The sequence below is a fragment of the Pseudophryne corroboree genome, chromosome 2 (genome assembly GCF_028390025.1).
Source record: "Pseudophryne corroboree isolate aPseCor3 chromosome 2, aPseCor3.hap2, whole genome shotgun sequence".
In the NCBI taxonomy this organism is placed as follows: domain Eukaryota; kingdom Metazoa; phylum Chordata; class Amphibia; order Anura; family Myobatrachidae; genus Pseudophryne; species Pseudophryne corroboree.
In genome coordinates this window covers 994,153,305-994,170,634 of record NC_086445.1, presented here as the reverse complement: position 1 = coordinate 994,170,634, position 17,330 = coordinate 994,153,305, and the positions used below count along the sequence as shown (strand labels likewise).

At 44.9% G+C, this 17,330-nt stretch overlaps 1 protein-coding gene across 2 annotated transcripts in view; it reads right to left on the bottom strand.

Annotated features, from left to right (window-relative positions):
- LOC135050204 (interferon alpha/beta receptor 2-like) overlaps window positions 1-17,330 on the bottom strand; it is an 86,474-nt gene that overhangs the window by 56,812 nt on the left and 12,332 nt on the right. For both annotated transcript variants that reach the window (XM_063956457.1, XM_063956456.1), the window contains exon 2: window positions 16,865-16,949. In XM_063956457.1, the coding sequence (XP_063812527.1) occupies window positions 16,865-16,913 (49 nt within the window). In that variant the 5' untranslated portion in view covers window positions 16,914-16,949. The remainder of the gene's footprint in view (window positions 1-16,864; window positions 16,950-17,330) is intronic.

Genomic DNA, 17,330 nt, shown 5'->3' with positions numbered 1-17,330 from the left:
GCATATAATTCCAAATGTCCCTGGAGTCGTTTTTCCTCCATTCACCAATGTGTATTCATATATGGATAACAAATGGGACTTGATAGTGCATTATCAGACAGCCATTTTAATAAACATCACAACATATATAACATATACAGCTAGTGGACTCTCACCGATTCTTTTGGTCTACAGATGTTAGTAGACAATTGCGCATTAATAATTAGCCCAGGCGTCCCCAAGGGTAGTCATCAACCGCAAAGTGAGTCCTCCACGTGCCAAGCAATACCTCCAACCAACGCGTTTCGATAACTCAGTGTTATCTTTTTCAAGGTGTAAAGGTATCTGAACAGAAAGGGTATTTATACCCTATAGATTATTCAACAAGTAAAACCTATTTCCAGACATAGACTTCCTACAACTAAAATCCCCATAGAAATAACGTGATCCTCATCGATCCAGTCCTCCACTCCGGGATGTTGCTATTGTCCTCATTCCCGCCCGTTTTCTGATGGCTCCGATTGCGTTCCACAGCCGGTCGCGTGAGTGTCATTTCCGGCGGAAGTACGTCATGACGTCGCGGATCAGTCATTGTTTTGCTGGCGTCTCTTTGGGCGGATGTGCGTCACCTCATCCGGATGTTTGTTGTATTAATCCGTTTCAGGAAGTGCACCGTCCACGATATTATAATATTTTCGGACGCCATTTTAGTGTAGTTCAGTTCCCATTATACGGATCATGCAAATAGTAAACAAAAGACATGTTGTTAAAACTTTCAAATATAAAATAAACAGCTTATTTTAAGAGACTGTCTTAATCTATAAAAACCATTTGGTCTCAAAATCTTTATTGAGACCTAGTGGCTCCAGGGTTTTAAAAGTAAAAATGGTTTGCATTTCAATTTTTGCAAGTTTTTTAAGTGGATCCCCACCTCTTTTATCGGAGACCACTTTTTTAATAGCATAAAAGTTTTTAATATCATTGGGGTTAGAATTATGGGTTCTTTTAAAATGTGCTGATAGAGCATGAGTTTACAAACCTTTCTTCACATTACGAAGGTGCTCTCCCATCCGAATTTTTAATGCCCTACTAGTTCTGCCAATGTAGAATTTATTACAACTGCATTCTATGCAGTAAATGACATTCATTGAATGGCATGTAATAAAATCCTTAATTATACATTTTCTATCGTTGATGACAACCTCCTCTTTCTTGTTTCCAAAGGTGTTGGCAATGTTCCTGCAATGTTACTTGTTGAATAATCTATAGGGTATAAATACCCTTTCTGTTCAGATACCTTTACACCTTGAAAAAGATAACACTGAGTTATCGAAACGGCGTTGGTTGGAGGTATTGCTTGGCACGTGGAGGACTCACTTTGCGGTTGATGACTACCCTTGGGGACGCCTGGGCTAATTATTAATGCGCAATTGTCTACTAACATCTGTAGACCAAAAGAATCGGTGAGAGTCCACTAGCTGTATATGTTATATATGTTGTGATGTTTATTAAAATGGCTGTCTGATAATGCACTATCAAGTCCCATTTGTTATCCATATATGAATACACATTGGTGAATGGAGGAAAAACGACTCCAGGGACATTTGGAATTATATGCCAACCGGTGAACCGCTCAATACACAAGCGCTTCTGTCTGTTTATTAACAGACCATCAAATCCGGTACGAGTCAGCCATTGACAACAGCATCACACTGTGTCACATTATATTACGGTTATACACTATGTTATGTGTTTTATTCCATTTTTAGATATTTTATATACCTGGGTTGCTGATACGAGCTAGTCCTATGATATATCTATCACCAGAGCGCCCGAGATCCCATGTGGTAAAACTCCTTTTTCCAATTTGTCTTTAAGTGTTGGTGACACTTACACCACTGGTTTTCAGGCTGCTAGTCGGCGCATGAGTGTGTGATCAGTCGTTTCTACTATTGTTTGTTTGTTCACCATTTGAATACACATCTGCTGCCATGTTTCACAATAGAGAGGACAGGTTGAGGAAATTTGATTCCTTATTTTCTGTGCCATCAGGTGAAAATAACTTACTAGATGAGGACTTAGATAATGTCCTTCGTAAACTAGAGATAGTTCTTCTAAAAGAAAATAAAATATGGTGGGAGGTGGTTACTCTAGAGAAATACCACAAATCTAAAATTATACCGAGAGGCCTTAAGATCAATAAAAAGGCAAGCTTTACAACGGCTTCTGAACAATTCAAACACGAATGGAATCAAACTATAGATGATTGTTCCTATAAATTGATGGAACTCATCATCTCAGAACGTAAGAAAGATTTGAGGGCCCTAGATGAAGAAATCAAAGGATATAGGGAGATTATCACTCCATTCATGGACCAAGCTGATTTTAAAGAAAAGGAATTAAAGATAGAGTCCAGAATAGAAAAATCCGAAAAAGCCATCACCACAAGAAAAAGAAACAAATATTTGAGGGACAAAAGAGAAATAGGGACACAAGATATGGAGTCACAAAACATTAATGAAGTCCTTCCTCCGGTTCAAACCAATACTAGGAAGAGACGAGGTTGGATAAATAATACCAATAATAATAAGAGGGAATTCAATACAACTAGACCTCCTACATACTCCAGTCATAATATTGACCAGGATTCAGAGGGATTAGAACCTAGATATCAAAAGGAAGACTATAGATCTGACCAATGGGAAAAGAATATCTCCAATTGGAGAATCCCACGGCCGGAAAGAGAATCCAATCATAGACATTGGGAAAAAACATCCCATTGGAGGGATCGTAATCAAAGAAAAAACCCCACAGTAGAACGATGGGAAATAAATAATTGGCAAAGTCCAATTCACACGAGAAATAGGTTCCAACCATTGGATGAAAATAGGTATCAGACACCTTTTTTAGAGAGGGGCGGAAGAGCGAGAAATATAAGATAAGCTACCATCATCGGGGAACAAGGGGAGGCTGTAAAAAACGAGGGAGAAAAAAACCTAAAAGGGTGATCATTCCCCCCAAAGAACCAGCCCACCCCCTGACCACCCGAAACAGGTTGAAAAGGTAAAAATCTTCAACCTGAGCTCTCATGTACTTCTAGAGGCTGAACGTACCCTATTAGAGAAAGGACTGAAATATGCCCCGTCAATAAAAGCAAACCAATTCGACCTTTTTATTGACATTGAAAAGTTCACTAGAAAGTTAACCCTAAAAAAAATTTTTAAGATCAAAGAGGGTGAGGCGATGGTTACAGAAATAAGTGAACATAATATTTTCAAACCTAAGTCCACATTTTACCCCGCGCACCTTAAGGGATGCTTTATAGAAACTTTCATTCATGCAGTAAGAGCAGACTGTGAAAAACTAGAAACGGGGCGTATTCAACACAATCTGACTCTTCAAGAAAGGAAAGCGATTAACACATTGACTTCCAATAAAGATCTGATTATCAAGCCCGCCGATAAGGGGGGCGGTATTGTTCTTATGAACAAAAAAGATTATGAAGGCGAGATTTATCGCCAATTGGAAGACAGAACAACATACAAAAAGTTACGGGGTGATCCATCAAAAAAGATGCAAACTCAACTAAATGATTTAATAGAAAAACACAACAAGAAGGGTATCATTACAGAGAACGAATCTAAGTTTCTAGTATTAGAATACCCTATCATCCCCACGATATACGTTCTTCCGAAAATGCACAAAAGCCTTATTAGCCCCCCAGGTAGACCAATAGTCTCTGGGATTAATTCCATGACCGCAAATTTGTCCCAGATGGTCGATCATCATCTTCAGCCACTTGTGACATCAATTCGTTCACATCTAAGGGATACAGGGGATGTATTGCGACTTTTAGATGATACTACATGGAACGACAACTATTTCATGATAACGGCAGATGTAAATGCCCTTTACACCAGTATAGATCATCAATTGGGTTTAAGAGCAGTAAAGGAAACATTGGCAAGATCTGACATATCTAACAATATGCAGGAATTTCTAATAGATAGTATCAGCTTTATCTTACATAATAATTATTTCATTTTTAATGATGAATTCTTTCTGCAGAAGTGTGGCACCGCCATGGGCACCAGGTTCGCCCCAAGTTATGCTAATATTTTCATGGGCTCCTGGGAGGACCAATATATCTGGACAGGAGATGGCCATGGGGCGAACCTGGTGTCCTGGCATAGGTATATCAATGATATACTGTTCATCTGGAAGGGGAACGAGGAAACGTTGAAAGACTTTTGCACCTATCTAAATGCTAATAACCATCATATCAAATTAACATTTGATATCAGTAAGGAACAAGTTAATTTTCTCGACTTGACCATCTATATAGAAGAAGGGGGTATAAAAACAAAAACCTACATCAAACCCACCGATTCAAGATCATATATAGATAGGTCAAGCTGCCATCATGATAACTGGTTGGAGGGTATACCAGCCGGTCAATTCACGAGGCTAAAGAGAAACTGTACCGACCAGCAGACCTTTTTAGATCAAGCATCTGACATGGAAAATCGATTTAGAGACTCAGGATATGATGAACAGACACTCAGATCATCTCTTGAAAGAGTCTCGAGATTAGATAGAAATAATCTTACCAGAAGGAAGGACAATGAGAGGATAGAATCGAATGATAGATATAAATGGGCATTCATCACCGACTATTCATCTCAACATCAGAAGGTGAATAATATTTTGAGAAAACACTGGTCAATCCTTAAAAAGGACCCGGTCATTGGATCCGAGTTACCAGAAAAACCTACTTGTATATACAGAAAGGCACCAAACATACAATCAAAATTGGTGCATAGTTTTCATGCCACACCTTCAGAACAACCCATCATTACATCTAAAGGATTCTATAGGTGTGGCTCATGCTTGGCATGCAGGAACATTGCCAACACCTTTGGAAACAAGAAAGAGGAGGTTGTCATCAACGATAGAAAATGTATAATTAAGGATTTTATTACATGCCATTCAATGAATGTCATTTACTGCATAGAATGCAGTTGTAATAAATTCTACATTGGCAGAACTAGTAGGGCATTAAAAATTCGGATGGGAGAGCACCTTCGTAATGTGAAGAAAGGTTTGTAAACTCATGCTCTATCAGCACATTTTAAAAGAACCCATAATTCTAACCCCAATGATATTAATAACTTTTATGCTATTAAAAAAGTGGTCTCCGATAAAAGAGGTGGGGATCCACTTAAAAAACTTGCAAAAATTGAAATGCAAACCATTTTTACTTTTAAAACCCTGGAGCCACTAGGTCTCAATAAAGATTTTGAGACCAAATGGTTTTTATAGATTAAGACAGTCTCTTAAAATAAGCTGTTTATTTTATATTTGAAAGTTTTAACAACATGTCTTTTGTTTACTATTTGCATGATCCGTATAATGGGAACTGAACTACACTAAAATGGCGTCCGAAAATATTATAATATCGTGGACGGTGCACTTCCTGAAACGGATTAATACAACAAACATCCGGATGAGGTGACGCACATCCGCCCAAAGAGACGCCAGCAAAACAATGACTGATCCGCGACGTCATGACGTACTTCCGCCGGAAATGACACTCACGCGACCGGCTGTGGAACGCAATCGGAGCCATCAGAAAACGGGCGGGAATGAGGACAATAGCAACATCCCGGAGTGGAGGACTGGATCGATGAGGATCACGTTATTTCTATGGGGATTTTAGTTGTAGGAAGTCTATGTCTGGAAATAGGTTTTACTTGTTGAATAATCTATAGGGTATAAATACCCTTTCTGTTCAGATACCTTTACACCTTGAAAAAGATAACACTGAGTTATCGAAACGCGTTGGTTGGAGGTATTGCTTGGCACGTGGAGGACTCACTTTGCGGTTGATGACTACCCTTGGGGACGCCTGGGCTAATTATTAATGCGCAATTGTCTACTAACATCTGTAGACCAAAAGAATCGGTGAGAGTCCACTAGCTGTATATGTTATATATGTTGTGATGTTTATTAAAATGGCTGTCTGATAATGCACTATCAAGTCCCATTTGTTATCCATATATGAATACACATTGGTGAATGGAGGAAAAACGACTCCAGGGACATTTGGAATTATATGCCAACCGGTGAACCGCTCAATACACAAGCGCTTCTGTCTGTTTATTAACAGACCATCAAATCCGGTACGAGTCAGCCATTGACAACAGCATCACACTGTGTCACATTATATTACGGTTATACACTATGTTATGTGTTTTATTCCATTTTTAGATATTTTATATACCTGGGTTGCTGATACGAGCTAGTCCTATGATATATCTATCACCAGAGCGCCCGAGATCCCATGTGGTAAAACCCCTTTTTCCATTGTGAGAACAATGGACTGCAGCAGCTTCTCCTTGGACGATGCCTTTATCAGCAGATCGTTCATATATAGAATGATGTTCACCCCTTGTTTGCGGAGGAGAACCATCATCTCTGCCATCACCTTGGTAAACACCCTTGGTGCTGTGGAGAGGCCGAATGGCAGGGCCTGGAACTGGAAATGACAGTCCAGCAATGCGAAACGGAGATAAGCCTGATGCGGCAGCCAGATCAGAATGTGGAGGTACGCATCCTTGATATCCAGTGATACCAGGAATTCCCCCTCTTCCAGACCTGATATCACGCCCTGAGAGACTCCATCTTGAACTTGAACTCCTTTAGAAAGGGGTTCAATGATTTTAGGTTCAGAAAGGGCCTGATCGAACCATCCGGTTTCGGTAGCACAAAAAGGTTCGTATAGTAACCTGTGGCCTGCGCAGGAGGAGGAACTGGCACAATGACCTGTGCCTCCAACAAATTTTGGACAGCTTCTTGTAGTACAGTGCTGTCTGCCAACAGAGCTGGTAAGCCCGATTTGAAAAAACGATGAGGGAGACTTTGAAATTCCAGCCTGTATCCCTGGGATACAATATCTATCACCCAGGGATTCAGGCCGGACGATGCCCAGACGTGACTGAAGAGTCCGAGTCTCGCTCCCACCGGCCCCACCTCCAGGCCGCGCGGTCCACCGTCATGCGGAGGACTTTGGCATACCTGAAGCAGGCTTTTGTTCCTGGGAACCTGCAGCGGCAGGTTTCTTGGACTTAACTTGACCTCCCCTAAAGAAGGTATTGGACGGTCTGGCCTTTCTAGGCTTGTTAGGCCGAAAGGACTGTGTTGCCGATGAAGAGAAGGATTTCTTCGGAGCAGGTGCTGCTGAGGCAAGAAACGGAGACTTACCCGCTGTAGCCGTGGATATCCACACATCTCGAGCTTCCCCAAAGAGAGCCTGACCTGTATAGGGTAGGGACTCCACACTTTTTCTGGATTCCACGTCGGCCGACCACTGGCGCAGCCACAGTCCCCGACGGGCTGAAACAGACATGGAAGAGATTCCCGCAGCCATGGAACACAGGTCTTTCATGGATTCTACCATAAAACCTGCTGAATCATGTATGTTGCGTAAAAATAATGCAACATCATCCTTATCCATCGTATCCAAATCCTCAAGTAAGGTAGCCGACCACTTTACTATTGCCTTTGCAATCCATGCACTAGCGATAGTGGGACGTAATATGGCCCCTGAAGCAGTGTACATTGATTTAAGCGTGTTTTAAATTTTTCGATCAGCCGGCTCCTTTAAGGCGGTAGATCCTGGAACAGGCAAACCCCCCTTCTTTGAGAGTCTGGACACAGATGCGTCAACAATCGGCGGGTTTTCCCATTTTTTTCTATCCTCCTCAGGGAAAAGAAACGCCACCTGTACCCTTTTAGGGACCTGGAATTTTTTCTCAGGGTTTACCCATGCTTTCTCAAATATAGCATTCAATTCCTGTGACGCAGGGAAGGTTAGCGAGGCTTTTTTATTTTCAGTGAAAAAATAAGAATTTACTTACCGATAATTCTATTTCTCGTAGTCCGTAGTGGATGCTGGGGACTCCGTCAGGACCATGGGGAACAGCGGGCTCCGCAGGAGACAGGGCACATCTAAAAAGCCTTTTAGGTCACATGGTGTGCACTGGCTCCTCCCCCCACGACCCTCCTCCAAGCCCCAGCCAGGTACTGTGCCCGGACGAGCATACACAATAAGGAAGGATCTTGAATCCCGGGTAAGACTCATACCAGCCACACCAATCACACCGTACAACTTGTGATCTGAACCCAGTTAACAGTATGATAACAAAACGAAGTAGCCTCTGAAAAAATGGCTCACAACAATAGTAATAACCCGATTTTTGTAACAATAACTATGTACAAGCATTGCAGACAATCCGCACTTGGGATGGGCGCCCAGCATCCACTACGGACTACGAGAAATAGAATTATCGGTAAGTAAATTCTTATTTTCTCTAACGTCCTAGTGGATGCTGGGGACTCCGTCAGGACCATGGGGATTATACCAAAGCTCCCAAACGGGCGGGAGAGTGCGGATGACTCTGCAGCACCGAATGAGAGAACTCCAGGTCCTCTTTAGCCAGAGTATCAAATTTGTAAAATTTTACAAACGTGTTCTCCCCTGACCAAGTAGCTGCTCGGCAAAGTTATAATGCCGAGACTCCTCGGGCAGCCGCCCAGGATGAGGCCACCTTCCTTGTGGAATGGGCATCTACATATTTCGGCTGTGGCAGGCCTGCCACAGAATGTGCACGCTGAATTGTACTACAAATCTAGCGTGCAATAGACTGCTTAGAAGCAGGAGCACCCAGCTTGTTGGGTGCATACAATATAAACAGCAAGTCAGACTTTCTGACTCCAGCCGTCCTAACATATATATATATATATATATATATATATATATATATATATATATATATATATATATATATATTTTTAGGGCCCTGACAACGTCTAGTAACTTGGAGTCCTCCAAGTCCCCAGTAGCCGCAGGCACCACAATAGGTTGTTTCAGGTGACAACGCTGACACCCCTTTAGGAAGAAACTGGAGACGAGTCCCAGTTCTGCCCTGTTCAAATGGAAAATTCTAATATGGGCTTTTGTAAAACAAAACCGCCCATTCTTTTTGACAATCGCCTGGCCGAGGCCAGGACTAACAACATGGTCACTTTCCATGTGAGATATTGGTCAACAGCATGGTCACTTTCCATGTGAGATATTTCAAATCCACAGATTTGAGCGGTTCAAACCAATATGATTTTAAGGAATCCCAACACTATGTTGAGATCTCACGGTGCCCCTAGAGGCACAAAAGAACTGTATATGGAATACACCCTTTACAATCTGGACTTCAGGAACTGAAGTCAATTTTTTCTGGAAGAAAATCTACAGGGCCGAAATTTAAATCTTAATGAACCCCAATTTGAGGCTCAAAACACTCCTGTTTTCAGGAAGTGCAGAATCGACCTAGTTGAATTTCCTTCGTGGAGCCTTCCTGGCCTTACCCACGCAACATATTTTCACCACATGTGGTGATGACGTTGTGCGGTCACCTCCTTCCTGGCTTTGACCAAGGTAGGTACGACCTCTTATGGAATGCCTTTTTCCCTTCAGAATCCGGTATTCAACCGCCATGCCGTCAAACGCAGCCGCGGTAATTCTTGGAAAAGACATGGTACTTGCTGAAGCAAGTCCCTTCTTAGCTCCCCAGGCCCTTAGTCCTCTGTGAGCATCTCTTGAAGCTCCGGGTACCAAGTCCCTCTTGGCCCATCCGGAGCCACTAGTATAGTTCATACTCCTCTATGTCTTATAATTCTCAATACCTTGGTTATGAGAAACAGAGGAGGGAACCCATACACTGACTGGTACACCCACGGTGTTACCAGAACATCCACAGCTATCGCCTGAAGGTCTCATGACCTGGCGGAATACCTGTCCCGTTTTTCGGGCGGGACGCTATCATGTCCACCTTTGGTCTTTGCCAACGGTCCACAATCATGCTGAAAAACTTCCCTATGAAGTTTCCACTCTCCCGGGTGGAGGTCATGCCTGCTGAGGAAGTCTGCTTCCCAGTCGTCCACTCCCGGAAAGAACACTGCTGACAGTGCTATCACATGATTTTCCGCCTAGCGAAAAATCCTTGCAGTTTTGTCACTGCCCTCCTGCTTCTTGTGCCGCCCTTTCTGTTTACGTGGGCGACTGCCGTGATGTTATCCCACTGGATCAATACCGGCTGACCTTGAAGCAGAGGTCTTGCTAAGTTTAGAGCCTTATAAATTTGCTCTAAGCTTATTTATGCAGAGAGAATTCTCCAGACTTAATCACACTTCCCTGGAAATTTTTTCCCTGTGTGACTGTTCTCCAGCCTCTCAGGCTGGCCTCCGTGGTCACCGGCATCCAATCCTGAATGCCAAATCTGCGGCCCTCTAGAAGATGAGCACTCTGTAATCACCACAGGAGAGACACCCTTGTCCTTGGATATAGGGTTATCCGCTGATGCATCTGAGGATGCGATCCGGACCATTTGTCCAGCAGATCCCACCGAAGAGTTCTTGCGGGAAATCTGCCGAATGGAATTGCTTCGTAATAAGCCACCATTTTTACCAGGACTCTTGTGCAATGATGCACTGACACTTTTCCTGGTTTTAGGAGTATCCCGATTAGCTCGGATAACTCCCTGGCTTTCTCCACTGGGAGAAACACGTTTTTCTGGACTGTGTCCAGAATCATCCCTATGAACAGTAGACGTGTCATCGGAAAAAGCTGCGATTTTGGAATATTTAGAATCCACTCGTGCTGACGTAGAACTACTTAAGATAGTGCTACTCCGACCTCCAACTGTTCTCTGGACCTTGCCCTTATCAGGAAAGCGTCCATGTTTCCTTTTAAGAAAAATCATCATTCCGGCCATTACCTTGGTAAAGACCCGGGGCGCCGTGGACAACCCAAACGGCAGCGTCTGAACTGATAGTGACAGTTCTGTACCAGGAACCTGAAGTACCCTTGGTGAGAAGGGCAAATTTGGACCTGTAGGTAAGCGTCCCTGATATCCAGTGACACCATATCGTCCCCTTCTTCCTGGTTCGCTATCACTGCTCTGAGTGACTCCATCTTGATCTGAACGCTTGTATGTAAGTGTTCAAATATTTCAGATCTCACCGAGCCGGTTGGCTTCAGTACCACAATATAGTGTGGAATACTACCCCCTTCCATGTTGTAAGAGGGGTACTTTGATTATCACCTGCTGGGAATACAGCCTGTGAATTGTGTGAGGGGGAGATGTCTCGAATTTCCAATGTACACCTGGGATACTACATGTAGGATCCCGGAGTTCCCTTGCGAGTGAGCCCCCTGCGTACTGAAACTCTTGAGATGACCCCCTACCGCACCTGAGTCCGCTTGTACGGCCCCAGCGTTATGCTGCGGACTTGGCAGAAGCTGTGAGGGGCTTCTGTTCCTGGGAATGGGCTGCTTGCTGCAGTCTTCTTCCCTTTCCTCTACCCCTGGGCAGATATGACTGGCCTTTGCCCGCCTGCCCCTATGGGGACGAAAGGACTGAGACTGAAAAGACTGTGTCCTTTTTTGCCGATATGTGATTCGGGGTAACAAAAGTGGATTTTTCAGCTGTTGCCATGGCCACCAGGTCCGATGGACCGCCCCTTTATACGGCAATACTTCCACATGCCGTCTGGAATCTGCCTCACCTGACCACTGTCGTGTCTTCGTCTGGCAGATATGTAAATCACATTTACTCTTGATGCCAGAATGCAAATATCCCTCTGCGCATCACGCATATATAGAAATGCATCCTTAAAATGCTCTATAGTCAATAAAATCTTGTCCCTGTCAAGGGTATCAAAATTTTCAGTCAGGAAATCCGACCAAGCCCCCTCAGCGCTGCACATCCAGGCTGAGGCGATTGCTGGTCGTAGTATAACACCAGTATGTGTGTATATACTGTCATGATATTTTTCAGCTTCCTATCAGCTGGCTTCTTGAGGGCGGCCGTATCTAGAGACGGTAACGCCATGTTTTTATAAGCGTGTGAGCGCCTTATCCACCCTAAGGTGTGTTTCCCAACTCGCCCTTACTTCTGGCGGGAAAGGGTATACCGCCCATAACTTTCTATCGGAGGAACCCCACGTATCATCACACACTTCATTTAATTTATCTGATTCAGGCAAAACTACAAGTAGTTTATTCACACCCTACAAAATACCCTTATTTGTGGTACTTGTAGTATCAGAAATATGTAACAGCTCCTTCATTGCCCTTAACATGTAACTCGTGGCCCTAAAGGAAAATTACGTATGTTTCTTCACCGTCGACACTGGGGTCAGTGTCCATGTCTGTGTCTGTCGACCGACTGAGGTAAATGGGCGTTTTTACAAGCCCCTGACGGTGTCTGAGACGCCTGGACCGGTACTAATTTGTCCGCCGGCCATCTCATGTCGTCAACCGTCTTGCAGCGTGTTGACATTATCACGTAATTCCATAAGTAGACCATCCATTCCGGTGTCGACTCCCTAGAGAGTGACATCAACATTACAGGCAATTTGCTCCGCCTCCTCACCAACATTTTCCTCATACATGTCGACACACACGTACCGACATACAGCACACACACAGGGAATGCTCTGATAGAGGACAGGACCCACTAGCCCTTTGGGGAGACAGAGGGAGAGTTTGCCAGCACACACCAAAAGCGCTATAATGTATATAACAACCCTAGAAGGTGTTGTTTCTATATATGCGCTCTTAATATATCATTATATCGCCAATTTATGCCCCCCTTCTCTTTTAACCCTGTTTCTGTAGTGCAGTGCAGGGGAGAGTGGGAGCCTTCCTCACCAGCGGAGCTGATCAGGAAAATGGCGCTGAGTGCTGAGGAGAATAAGCTCCGCCCCCTTTTCGGCTGGCTTTTCCTCCCGGTTTTTTAATAACTGGCCTGGGTTAAAATACATACATATAGCCTTAATGGCTATATGTGATGTATTTATTTGCCAAATAGGTATTTATATTGCTGCCCAGGGCGCCCCCAGCAGCGCCCTGCACCCTCCGTGACCGTGTCAGTGAGCCGTGTGACAACAATGGCGCACAGCTGCAGTGCTGTGCGCTACCTCTCTGAAGACTGTGAAGTCTTCTGCCGCCTGTTTCCGGACCTCCGTTCCGCCGTCTTTCTTCAGCGTCTGTAAGGGGGATCGGCGGCGCGGCTCCGGGACGAACCCCAGGCTGACCTGTGTTCCGACTCCCTCTGGAGCTCAGTGTCCAGTAGCCTAAGACTTCAATCCTCCTGCACGCAGGTGAGTTGCCAGTCTCTCCCCTAAGTCCCTCGTTGCAGTGATCCTGTCGCCAGCAGGAATCACTGATTAGAAACCTAAAAAAAAACTTTACTAAATAGCTCCTTAAGAGAGCCATCCAATTTGCACCCTTCTCGGACGGGCACAAAAACCTAACTGGGGCTTGGAGGAGGGTCGTGGGGGGAGGAGCCAGTGCACACCATGTGACCTAAAAGGCTTTTTAGATGTGCCCTGTCTCCTGAGGAGCCCGCTGTTCCCCATGGTCCTGACGGAGTCCCCAGCATCCACTAGGACGTTAGAGAAAAGCCTCCTCAACCTGTTCAGGTTTGGTATCATCAATATTCAACACAAACCTGATAGCCTCTAACATCAATTGCACCCCCTTTGCAAGAGATGCGGACCCCCGCAACACATCCCCATCACCGTCTGTGGTGTCAGAATCGGTATCCGTGTCGTCTTGTGTGACATGCACAAGCGCACGCTTATGGTGGTATATAGAGGAGCATCCTGAGGTACTAGAAACCGGCCATACTGCCATAGAGCTCTGTAATACCTGAGTTGCAGATTCATTACTTGCAACCCTTTCAGAAATCTGAGAAATCCAAGATTTGATAAAGGAAAACCACTCAGGCTCTTTTGCTGGTATCTGTGCTAAACCAGTGCTATCCTGATTACATGGAATGGGATCATCCTGGGAGGACAAATCCTCTGCAGCATATGACACAGTATCCCTGGACATAGCTAAAGGAGACCACCAAACACTCTACACACACACACACACACACACACACACACACACGTGAGGGCAGACAGAGTTTCCCCCCCAAGAATGGCAAGAGAGACACAGAGATTGGAGCCAACCCACACACAGCGCTTTTACCAAAGGGAGACCCCTTGTCAGCGCTGACTGTGCACCATAATAGGACACACAGTCGTATTACAGCCTCCCCCCCCCCCCCCCCCCCCCTTCTACAACCCCCTGGTACCGTTTACAGATAACTGGAGTTGCTGTGGAGGGACCTAATCCTCCTTCTCAGCGCTGTGCAGGCAGTAAAATGGTGCTGAAACGCTGCTGGGTCCGCTCTGAGGAGAAGCTCCGCCCCCTTAATGGCGCTGTCTTCCCACTCTTCATGGATTATACTGGCCTGGGGAATTAGTGCTGGCTGAGATCCGGGGATCCCGACAGGCTTCTGGACCAGTGTAGGGCGCCCCTCACAGTGCCGCACTATGTACCGCTGAGGCATCCCCAGAGCGCAGTTAATACTGCGCTCTTATCCTGTGCCGCCATCTTCACACCGACCCCCCGCTTGCTAGGGGGGGGGGGGTGTCGACGTCTCGCTCGCTGATTCTTCAGCTCTGCAAGGGGATGGCGGCATGCTGCTGGGGCGAGAGCGGTCCCCTGTGGCGGAGAATGATCATACCCCTCTGGAGCTCAGTGTCCAGTCAGCAGAGACAGTGGCTCAGACCACGCAGGGCGGACACTGCTCCCCTCCTCAGTCCCTCGATGCAGGCAGGCTGTTGCCAGCAGCCTCCCTGTAAAATAATAAACTTTAAAAAAAAAACATTTACCAGGAAAACTCAGGAGAGCTCCCCTAGCTATGACCGGCTCCTCCGGGCACATTTTCTAAACTGAGTCTGGTAGGAGGGGCATAGAGGGAGGAGCCAGCCCACACTCTCAAACTCTTAAAGTGCCAATGGCTCCTGGTGGACCCGTCTATACTCCATGGCACTAATGTGGACCCCAGCATCCTCTAGGACGCAAGAGAAAATTATTTACACTCATTGGGCTGAATTTAGAAATAGTTGCATCTGCGCTCGCTGTTGCCGGAGTCGCGGCTGCGGTATTATCAATGTCACGCTTGTGCAGTTCCTCTTTCCTGCCTGGGGTGTCGCTCTCTGCTGTGGTGCTTCTCCGCACACTCTGATCTGTTACTCAGTGCTGTTATACAGACCTGTGTGTGCTGAGAAACACCAGAGCAGAGAGTGACACCCCAGGCAGGAAAGAGGAACTGCATGGATTTTGAAAGGTGCAGGGTGCTAGAATGAACACTATATATATGCCTGTAAGACAGACTTTTTCTGTGTTGAGTCACCGTCTAATAATGTTCATCACTTTCGCGCCCCATTTCTGATACGTCTGTCCCGGTCGCAACAGCACTTCTGTGCGTACACTGTTTCGCCCATGCGCCGTAGGGTCTTCTTTCTAAATTTTTGCGCGTGCACAGTTGACAAAAAACGTGAACACCAGCAAATCGAGCTACTTGGAATAAGGCCCATTATATCCCCAGGAGCTTTTACCTTCACATAAAACTATCACTTTCACCATGTTTTGTTTTACAGGGGGCTTGAGAACTAATCAGCAAGTAAAGAAGGAGGTTTAGTGTGTGACCCCCCCTTCCCCCCCTACCTTGAGGAAGAGCACTCCCACCAACACCTAGATGGAGTATAACCAATCTTTAAGCATTCAAGCAAAATAAAACAGTACGGACCGGATGGACCTGTTGCCTCTTTCCTCATACAACTATAAAAGCTTCAGATACCGCTAACAGCTAATGGTGTCAGACAACAGAAGATTGTAGTTCTCGCTGCACAATACTGTGAGATCGTCATGGAGTTACACCACACAACAGGAACTTGTGAAAGTTTAAATATCACCAATTATACGCAAATCTGGTACTTGCAAATATTTGATTCTGTCTTTCTTAGAAGTCAGATACACTTATCTGTAAAACTGCGCCCATTCCCTTTAAGCATGTACTGATGACTAAGGTGTGTATTCAATTATAGTCGGAACTGCTGTCTTGTCAGAAAGATGGCAGTGTCCGACTTTATTAGGTCGAATCGTGATTTGACCTATTCAATGGGGCTGCCGTTTTTCCAACAGGTCGGCAATTCCGACTTGTCGGAAAACACGTGGATCGGCAGATGAGCCGCGGATCCACGTGTTTTGTCAGATTTGCGGCCAAATCGCCAGCTTTTAGTCCCGATTTCGACAATGTCAGACTTTAAAAAAAGTCGGGCTGACACTGTCGAGAACGGCCAAAACCTGTCGGATTTGGCCGCAAATTGAATACTGTATTGTCGTATCTTGACATGCATTGAATAGACCCCTAAAGCTATTGCCAAGATAATATATTTTTGTATTATTTTATTGCTACAAAGGAAGTTAAAGCTCTTCCGGCAACTCTTACAGATAAATGATTTCCTTCTGTTACAATATAGTCTCAGCAATTTATTTAGAAATCTGTCATATAATTTGTAATCATCGAGGCACCTTTACCTGTAACATGCCCTGGCACCCGTGCCTGCCCATATCCTGTGTAATGAGAGGTTTGGATGGCAGGGCACTATGGGGCATGTAGTTCTACAGCAGACGGGAAGCTGCAAACTGGCTAACACTCAATGCAATATTCTCAGGATCTCCCAGTCAGGTCTTTCATTCCATGTTCCACTAACCTAAGGCTTTTATTGTCGCTTACACTGTGTACAATAGCTGGGAAGAGGCAGATTGAGCAGGCAATGTAAAAGGCTATAAAAATCCTTCTGATAACTTGGTGGGCGTAAGATAAGGCGCACCCTGAAGACTGGCAGTTAGACGGTTTCTTTTATATTTTAAAAATACAAATTCACATGAGGGGGGTAAGCAGTTTTAAAATAGAACACATACCCAATAAAGTGGCATGGCAGGTGTACAGGATAGCACGCAGCAACGTCATGGCAGATGAGGCATTTTCCGGGTCACACACATAAACCTGAGAATGGAAAAAAGACAATGAAGCTCACACCGAGATAGGATGTATATGCTATAAAGGTGTGTTTCACATCAAGCATGTCACAACAATGGCCGTATGAGAGTTCACTGTCCGACCTTGGTAACTGTGCCCCGTAGGAGCCACCAGTATCACCTAGTGCCTGGGCATCACTATCCATAACAGTCAGGTATAATAACACTATAAAACTTACACATAAATACAGAACGGAGAAGGACACAATGGAGATAGTTTAGGTTAAATAAAGCGTTACAGTGTGGAAGCAGACTCTAAGTGGCACAGAGGAGAGGATGTGAAACCAAAGACACCTGACTAGATTTCCGCTGACAACTTCCCCAAGCTAGAGAGTGGCAGGGACTTTTT